The 9,870-nt window shown below is 27.3% G+C and overlaps 1 protein-coding gene across 4 annotated transcripts; it reads left to right on the forward strand.

The window, feature by feature from the left end:
* The first annotated feature begins 2,173 nt into the window (after positions 1 to 2,173).
* On the forward strand, positions 2,174 to 6,654 carry LOC8280961 (30S ribosomal protein S1). 4 transcript variants are annotated; one of them, XM_048370203.1, is made up of 10 exons: positions 2,174 to 2,709; positions 2,817 to 2,976; positions 3,316 to 3,377; positions 4,231 to 4,390; positions 4,481 to 4,601; positions 4,996 to 5,077; positions 5,178 to 5,281; positions 5,994 to 6,072; positions 6,173 to 6,223; positions 6,307 to 6,654. In XM_048370203.1, the coding sequence occupies exons 1-10, from the start codon at positions 2,464 to 2,466 to the stop codon at positions 6,388 to 6,390; spliced, it is 1,149 nt and encodes a 382-aa protein (XP_048226160.1). In that variant the 5' UTR covers positions 2,174 to 2,463; the 3' UTR covers positions 6,391 to 6,654. The 4 variants fall into 4 exon arrangements, with proteins under 4 accessions (XP_048226160.1, XP_048226162.1, XP_048226168.1 ...); XM_048370205.1 differs by having other exon boundaries at positions 2,502 to 2,709; positions 2,811 to 2,950; XM_048370211.1 differs by having other exon boundaries at positions 2,502 to 2,709; positions 2,814 to 2,950.
* Positions 6,655 to 9,870: the final 3,216 nt, after the last annotated feature.

Below are 9,870 nucleotides of genomic sequence, written 5' to 3' on the forward strand. Positions count from 1 at the left end.
TAGACACCCTAGATTTCTCATTCTCCTTCATATCATCAACTTTGCTGGTCTCTCAAATTCATAAAATGCTACTTCAGTCCCACATAAATACTATCAATTGTTGACAACATAAGATCTTGATGATGCCCTTTCTATTTAGAAGTAGCCATGAGAGGAACAAGAAAACCCTAGGTTTTTAATTCCTATTTAGAAATTAGAATTAGGAAAAAATTGGAGAAATTTTGGAAAGAAACGGTGAGTTTTGAGTCCTTCAATGTCTTGAGCCATGTGAACAAACATGTGGAGCCACGTGTGGACGCCATGTCATTAGTTGCACACGCCAAAATGCGGCTGGGTAGACATGATATAATACGCAAACATGGTGGACCAAATTGATAAGTTTTAAAGGTGAGGGTAGATTCGTGAAAACGGTTAAAAGTCAGAGTATTTAGGATCGTCTTCCCTTTGAATAAACACTGATATTATATTTTTGCTATTGGAAAAAATAAATTTTGAAATAAAAACATATTAAACAAATCGAAATTTTGATTAAAAGTTACCTAACATATAGCTAATATATACATTTTATACCCAACATATAATAAAATAAGTGTAATGTATAGTATTTCCTAAGAGTTTACGCTTTTATTTTTATAAATATGCAATTTATATGAATTAAAATAGTTGCAGATACCATATATGTATTTAATGTATAACATATTTTGTTGAGCGTATACCATTTGCTGCTACTTTTGACATTTTTTTAAAACATATAAGTATCTAAAATATATTATAGATATATGCAACATGTACTAACATAAATATAATGTATACCAATTGTTAGAGTTTGCTTTTCTAGTTTTCTTTATTTGAAATAAATAAATAAATAAAAATATATATATTAAAGCATTTCATATATCAAATATATACTTAATGTATTTCATATTTTATCGAATGCATATCATTTGCTTCTACCTTTTTTATTATATTATGTTATAAGTGTACATAATATTTAATAATTTCATAGAAATATAGAATAATAAAATAATAATGATAATACTATTTTCTTAATTTTTAATAATCACTAGTGTTATTATATAAATATTAACTAAATTAATCAACTAAAACTGATATTATTGCTATTGAGAAACATAATTTTTAAAATTAAAATATTTAAATTAAACAAATTGAGATTTTTGTTTAATATATATCTAACATATACTTAATATTTATATTTTACTGTACATTTTTAGAAAACAAGTTCTCTTTATAATGATTTTTAAATTCTTTTTAAATAAATGTGACTTATACGTAACACAAAATAATATTTTTAAAAAATAGTTTTAGATACTAGTTATGTATATATTCGGCTCTCCAATGGTTTGACCTGCAATCAAATTAATATTATTGAATAGATAGTAAATATATGTCAGACATATACTAAACATATACTAAAAATTAAATATCATAAAAATTATAAAAACATATACCAATTTTCTAATAATATATATATTTTTGTAAAAAAGAATATCTAATATATGCCACTATATTTTTGAAAAAAAAATTTAATAGTAAAAATAATATTTTAAACCTTTTTTCTCAAATATTTATGAAAGAATCTGAAATTATTATACTATATTTATAGGAAATAAATTATTAATTAATAAAATTAAAGATAAAAATAAATAAAGAAATTAGTTTCTGAATCTATCTGTGAATGTGGTGAAACTTCCTTATGAGATTTAATTATGCCACGTAAAAAGTGAAAGTGTCATAATAAACTTAATGGCGACTCATGTTCTCCGCGTTAATCTCTAGTTAATGTATTCCCAGTTAGATTGAAAATCTATAGAGTGACATAGTCGTTGAGGCACCTAAGTGCGCAGCCCACGTCACCTCCCACACTATTATAATTTTAAATAATAATATTATTTTATAAATACAAATATTAAAATCAATATAATCATCACAATATGATTGTTTAAGATTTTGAAATAATAATATTAATATTAATATATCAAAATAAATCTAAATGTATTATCCTAATATTAATTTTTAAATTAAGATAGTTTTTAATTTATTAATATAAAAAATTAGAGTTGTCAGAATAATATTTTATAAAAACTATAAAATATAAAGAAAAAAACTAAACGGTCAAAACATATTTTATAAAAATAAAATTAAATGTAAAAAACTTTTTGGTTACCTTAAAAGTTTAAGTGTCTGTATGACCGAATAAACAAAAGGAAAAAAGAAAAGCCACTCGAGAAATAGTGACGTGGAAAATATCCCAAGTGGCAGTGGCACAAGTCTCAAACTGAAACTTGTCGTCAATCAATAGCCACTAATTCCTTTTTGAAAATTAAAAAACCCAATCCAAAAACTCTCATCACCGTCTTCCCCTTCCCTTCACCTTCACCACTCTGTTCTGCACCAGAAAAAGGAAAAAGGAAAAAGGAAAAGAGGAAAAGAGGAAAAGAGGAAATGCCAATTTTCACAGCACTCCATGCCTCCGTTTCAGCCCATTCCCTTCTATCCCAACTATTCACGTCTAACGATGCTTCTTTAACTCACACTCTCAGCACCCACTTCAGTTCTTGTAAACTTTTCCACAAGTCCAGACATTCCATTTCCGCTGCTGCCAGGGTCTCTGTCTCTGAGAATTCTAATGATTCAGCCACCACCACAGGATTTCTTGAAGACTCACCTGATGCTATTCGACAAACTCGGGTGGGTTTATGATTTTTTTTTTTGTGGGTTTGTAGAGTTCAATGTTGTCAGCAGAAATGAATGATGTCACACACTTAAAACACTTTTCTTTTTCTGCAAAGAAGTAGAGGTCTGCTGATTGGAAAGCTGCAAGGGCTTACAGAGATAGTGGATCAATCTTTGAGGGTAGGATTGAAGGATTCAATGGTGGAGGATTGCTTGTTCGATTCTATTCTCTTGTGGGTTTTCTTCCTTTCCCTCAGTTGAGTCCTTCACATTCTTGTAAAGGTATCTTTTACATTGTTTCCTTGTGTACTTGGTCTCATGGCATTTGTCCTTTTATTATCTGTAATCAGGTTCTGTATAAATGAATACAAAGGGGACTTATCACTAACATAATGTTTATGCTTGTATGTGGCCTAAGGTCTGATAAAATGTCATAATTAGTAAAATTTAACCACTTCCCAGTTCATGATATGAAATTTGCAGTAGCGAATAATAATTTGGAGCATTGTTCTTGTGATTGCTAACCTCTTTAACTTTTTATTCCTTTTCTTTTGGAAATACTTCTTTTATTCTTTTAAATATTGTTTTTGCTTATTAATTTTATGCTTTCATTTTATGTAGAACCACAGATATCTATCCATGAAATTGCAAGAGGTTTAAACGGTTCAAGCATTTCTGTAAAGGTATTCAATTTGTTTTCTCTATAAATGAGATTGCAAGCAGTTTAACTTATATAAACTTTTGAAAATGCAGTTGACGTCTGCTTGTTCTAGTGTTGGCATTGATGTCTCTGCCATCTTATGAATATGTGGTCTGGTGGTTATTTATTCTAGTTTGGCATAGTTCCTTGCAATGAATTTTGAAGTTTCTTTAGTTGGTTGTGTACATAGATTTTAATTAGCACTTAGGACAAGGCTTAAGTCTGGGAAAAAAAAACGACTTGGGGTTAGTTTCATCTTATTGTTAACATGGTAGGTCATGTTTATATAATCTTGACCATTGAGCTCACGATTTGTTACCTAATAAATAACTATCCATTTTTTGAAATTTAAATTCAAATTTCTAAGAAAATCTCAACCATTCAATTTAAAATAAAGGGTGAAGCTTACAGACATGATAGGTCATGTTCAAGTTGAACATGTTTAAAGTCATGACATGCTCTCTCTATGTAGTAATTGACAGTCTATATAATTAGCTTTATGGAATGGCATAATTAGCAAAGTTAGAAGTGGTTGAGCAGCAACAATGGCAACTTTAAAGAAAATGGAACTAGTCTGAATGGAAATTATCTTGTTTAGGGGGACTGATTTATGTTCCTTTCATTTTTCTTTTAATAGCATATGATGTCTTTTACTATCTTCTTTTCTGAAAATACCACTCTTTGATATCCAAAAAGAAAACTGTACTTTTTCTCCAACTTTACTAAACTCAGTTAGTATATGATTTGGTAACAATTCTGTTATGTTGTCCTTTATATGTAATTATGAATTACCTTAATTCAGTTTACTTTATTGATTTACTTCGCCAATCTTCTAGGTACTCCAAGCAGAAGAGGAGAGCAGAAAACTGATATTCTCCGAGAAGGAAGCTGAGTGGTCAAAGTTTTCTAAAAGAATTAAAGTAGGAGATATCTTTGTAGGAAGGGTGGGTTCTACTGAGGATTATGGTGCCTTTGTTCACTTGCTCTTCCCTGATGGTATCTACTCTACCCTCTGGTTTTATGTGATTTTAACTTTACAATGATTTTTGCTAGGATCATTACTCATATTTAAAATCACGATTATAGGTTTATATCATCTCACTGGATTAGTACACGTCTCAGAGGTTTCTTGGGATTTAGTGCAAGATGTAAGAGATGTCCTTAATGAAGGTGACAATGTGAAGGTCAAAATTATTAACATTGATCGGTGAGTCACTTTTGCTTCCATCTTCCATTATCCTAGTTTTGACCCTATGGACCATGCAGATCTCTATATCGATCAAACTGATGAACAAAAAAGAGAAATATAAGCATATGGCATAGAACCTAAATTATCTATGTAGTTACTGTGACATCTTGCGTAAAGGTGGCCCAGAACTTGATTAATTATGTTTACTGAAGCTAACTTTAATCTAAAATGCTATGCCCTTGTTCTTAGCACCTTTCATGAATTATACAAAGGGGGAAAGGATTAGATATTCATCTCATTTTGATTACATTACAATTCTCCCGTACTCCTTATTCATGTGATTTTGCTCTGCCATATTTTCGTGGCAGGGATGTGGTTTTTTATTAAAAATAAAAATAAAAACTCAATGCAGGCAGAAGTCAAGGATGACACTGTCAATCAAACAGTTGGAAGAAGATCCACTGCTAGAAACTTTGGACAAAGTAATTCCTCAGGTTCGTATTATGGTGATCATACATGATCTTTTGAGCATCACACCCTTTTTCATGTAACATAGTGAAGTCTCAGCTATTACAGATATTTGACTGTTGACAGGATGGTTCTGTTGGTCTTGATCCTATGGCCACTGATAGCAGCAATACAATTGAGCCTCTTCTGGGGCTTGAAGTAATAATTCAAGAGCTGCTACGTGAAGATGGGTATGAATTCGATATTACATTGTTTTTGGTTGAAATCTACAAAATTTATAGAATTCATTTGTAAATCTAAAGTTTATGTTTTTTTGAATGAAGTAAAAGTTAATTTAAAATTTTACATAATCAAATTTGTGTGTAATTGGTTATAGCTAAACTAAATTTTAACAAAATAGGTAGAATTTTCAAATGAATTATTCCCATATTAGTAAGTTAATTTATTTCGTAATACCAAAATATTTATTTCAACTTTATCATTTTCATTTTACTTTCTCTTTCATGTCTTTTTCTCAAATGAAATGAATTCTTTTATGGATTTCAATCAAACATAGTAGTACTGTATTTGTGAGGTTTGCTTGTGAAGATTTTTTTATCTTTAGCTGAAACCATAAAAATCAAACTGGCATTCACCTTCATAATTATTTTATATTTTATTTATCTTTTCTTCCAAATGTACCACACATTAGCTCCCTTTGGCAAGACTTTGAATGAAATCCAAGGACACGAAAGGTAATTATTATAGAAAGCTTCATTTCCTGGCTATCAGTAAGCTGCCATTTCTTCTCCTCAAGTTTGCAAACTGCTGCGAAACTCCCCTTTAGTGCACCTTCCTACATATACTCAAGTCTTCAGAAAGTTGTTCAACTTCCAATTGAATAATCCTTGCCATGATCCAGGCTTGAAATTGATTTCTCTATTTTGTTATATTCATGACCAGTGTAGATGATGTCAGAATCAATAGACAAGGGTTTGAGAAACGTGCTGTTTCACAAGATTTGCAACTTTGGCTTTCGAATGTAAGTTGCTTTTGTTTCATGCCAACATATTGTTATTCTTTTTCTTTTTGGATGCTCGCCCTGTCTTAATATTTGACATTATTACCCTGGAAATGCTCAGGCACCACCCGTTAATAGGATGTTCACTCTTCTTGCTCGTGCCGGACGGCAGGCAAGTTCTATCGAACTCCTTCCCTCTCTCTCTCTCTCTCTCTCTCTCTCTCTCTCTCATTGATTCATAATTCAATATTTCAGGTGCAGGAAATACAACTGACAACAACACTTGACCAGGAGGGTATAAAAAAGGCATTGCAGCGAGTTCTGGAGCGCGTCCCATGATGCGAACTCTTGAATAACAAATAGAGTCCCATAACATGAATTCTTGTCCACTGGATACAGATATGATCCTTTTCTTTTTCATTTCCTTTTCTGCCGGTGCTGTATAGTAGTTATTGCAAGCTCAAATCCAGCTACTGCAAATTGTACACTTGAAGGATATGCTCTTTAGATATTATTTTTCCCTTTTGTCTTGAAGATTGTAAATCTGACATACATAAACGAAGAATGCTGTATATATGTATTTATTTGGTATTCTTGTTGTTACAGGTTGTACTTGGTGCATGCTTCTTCTTTTTTTTTTTTTCTGCTTTGTTTTCCTTGCTTCTTTTTATTTCCTTTGAATCTTATTCTGCAAATAAAGGTTGGGCCCTAAACTTTAGGCTTTTCCGCTTAGGGCCCCTCAAATTGAAATCAATGTATTTAGGAGGGCTTTGTATTTTGGTTGTTAGACCACATTATATTATAGTCCATGTGCATTAGAGTTTCGACGCTTGTTTCTTTTAAAAAAAAGCATAAAAAAAAAAAAATTATGTTTATTGAATCTGTACTAAATGTTTATTAAACATGTAATAATGTTTATTGTTTAAATGTTACTGTTAAAATCACATTATATTATGATCCAGTCTAGGTATAACGCATGCATTAGAGTTTTGATGCGCGTAGAAAATTATATTCATTAAAGTTTATTAAATATTTATTAAATATGTAATGAATATTTATTGTTTAAACGTTAAAAGTCAATTGTTTGCTAATTTATTTTTATTGAAAAGATATTGGTACCACAATATAAATATTTATAATATAATTTTAGTTTGATTTTTTCTATTTACGAACTGGAGGAACAATTTATATTATTTCTATGTTATATATGTATGTTTGAATCGATTAATAAATATAATGTTTATTAATAATGAAAATCTATTAACAAACTAATGAAAATTATGTCTATGAATAATGAATATTTATATTAATCACAAAAATAGGAAATCTAAGTTTATAAAGAATCAATATTACTTTCATCTTAAACAATATTTCATAGTGATATGAAAAATTTAAATAAAGTTATAACTATTTATTTAATAAAAATAAATTAATGAACATGTAGATTATAAATGATAAACAACCTTCACTGAAATACTGAACATTTAAAAATTGATGTAATAAAAATAAATATCATTATAATAACAATGAATATTATTTTTATGAATAATGAATACTGATGTACATCATAAGATGTACACTTTTGGTTATGAAATTATCAATTACTTGTTGATGAAAATTCTTAAATTGTCAAATGTGTAAATATTTAGTTTCATTCGTTAATAATATAATTTTTTTTAATATACAAAGACTTTTTCTAAAATTGTGTTATATTAATTTTAATAAATAATTTATTTTATTATTTGTTGAATTTATATCAATTTTTAATTTCTTTGAAGTATGACTAATTGAAAAAAATAAAATAATGTGTTAATAACTATTTTATATATAATATATTCAATTTTAAGACATAACAATGCTTTAGCATATGTTATTTCATTTTGACACATTTGTTTATTTTTAACATATAAAATACAAATTTATGTATAAAAATAATTACGAAAGATATTAAAAAATATTTAGTTTATTGTTATTGTTAAAAATATAATAAATAATTTTAAAATATTAAAAATTTATTTAATTTTATCTATAAACTCAATCTATATTATTATTTAAAACTAAAATAATTATTTAAAAAATTAATTTTCATAAATATAAATTTGTTGGGAATGCGGGGCATAATTTGTTGTATTTAGGCCCTTTAAATTTGCAATTCAATGTATTCATTCTTCTAACTAAACATACCAATTATGCATGTTGAGGGACAAATGTGTAAATCATATTTTAAGTAACGAAACATAAAATTCAACAATTAAAAATAAAGAAAAAACTAATTTTCATACTTTGTCTTTTCCTTTTTCCTCTCTTCTTTCTTTCTTTTTTTTTTTTAATTTTTTCTCAAAAAAAGAATAAAATAATAATGGAAAAAGAAGATCAACAAAAACTCATAAATCTAGTAAAAGAGCTAATCCATTATTTATTTTAGTACCTCATTCAACGAAGAAATAGCCTTTTGTTAGTTAAAGTTAAAAAATGACGTAGTAATTTCTCTTTTGATTTTTAAAGTGGGACCCACTATGGATCCATATTACTAAATTTTTAAAAAATTTAGAATCAATATAACTTTTCAATATTTTTAATTTCTGATATTTAAACTTTTTTTTTATTCAATCAAATACTTATACCTACTAAAAATGTTTAATATGATGTTTTTAGCCGATTTATATATTAAAATACTTATTTGACTTACTTTGAATAGTATATTCTTTTAAAACAATTTCATTTTTTTTATTATTTTTTTCTTTCTCTTTTATCTATTTTTACCGCTATTTTAAAAAAAAATTGTTTTTAAGAAATAATAAATTTTTTCTATTCATCCACAAAAATAAAAAATTAAATACTATTTCTTATTCTTTTATTTTCTTACATTCATCTTAAAGAAAATAAAAATAATATATATCTCAAAACAATGAAAGGAAAAAGAAAATAATATTAAGGTTTTTGTAAAAGTAAAGTTTTTTTAGAAATTAAGAAAATGGTGAATAATTTTTTTTTATTTTTTTAAAATGAATAAAATTCCAATTTCATTGCTTTTAGATTGCTAAAAAAAGTTTAATAAGAAATAGAAAGAAGAAAAAAAACTAAGAAAAAATGGAAGAAGAAAAATAAAGAGGAATGATATTTAGATTATTTTATATGTAAAATGTGATTTTTTTTATCTATAAAACATGCATGAGATACTATAATATATTTTTTTTTCAGACAATTGATTGAATAAAAATAATTTAAATACTGAATTAAAAAAATCAAAAAATTAAGGCATAAAGTTGTAATTTTTCATAAAATCTTAATTTTTATTTTTTAATTTAATTATTATTATTTTGTTTTATGAGAAAATTAAGACCTAATGGTCATAAAAATCCAAACTTTATGATCTTTTGCTATTTTAGCTAAAGCTTTTAAAATTATAAAGCCTTGGTAATTAAGAGCTATTTTGGCTAAATCTCAGTGTTGATCAAAATTGAGACAGGTGAATATTGATTAGGGCTGAGCATGGGTCTCGGTGATTCCCGCCTGAACCAAATAATCGTACCGAAAAATACCATAACCGAAATTTTTTATAACCGAATTGAACTGATCTGAATTTTTTTTCTATTACGGTATGGTAATAGTTCTTTAGTAAAAACCATACCAGAACCGATCCGTCTTGTACTGATCCGGACCAAACCGTAGAACCGAAATTTTTACATATATTTAATAGTAATTATTTATATTATATAAATAATACCTATTAAAAATAACTATAATATTATAAAATACTTTATACTCTATAAAAAAATTTATTTTATATTTATCATTTTATATAATTCAAGCAAGTAT

Source organism: Ricinus communis, chromosome 1 (genome assembly GCF_019578655.1).
Source record: "Ricinus communis isolate WT05 ecotype wild-type chromosome 1, ASM1957865v1, whole genome shotgun sequence".
Taxonomy (NCBI): domain Eukaryota; kingdom Viridiplantae; phylum Streptophyta; class Magnoliopsida; order Malpighiales; family Euphorbiaceae; genus Ricinus; species Ricinus communis.

Excerpts from the sequence above, each read along its gene's own strand:
- LOC8280961 (XM_048370203.1), top strand. The coding sequence starts at position 2,464 with ATGCCAATTTTCACAGCACTCCATGCCTCCGTTTCAGCCCATTCCCTT. Across the intron at positions 4,391-4,480 it reads TCACTTGCTCTTCCCTGATG|GTTTATATCATCTCACTGGA; the intron begins GTATCTACTCTA and ends TCACGATTATAG. Across the intron at positions 5,078-5,177 it reads TGGACAAAGTAATTCCTCAG|GATGGTTCTGTTGGTCTTGA; the intron begins GTTCGTATTATG and ends GACTGTTGACAG.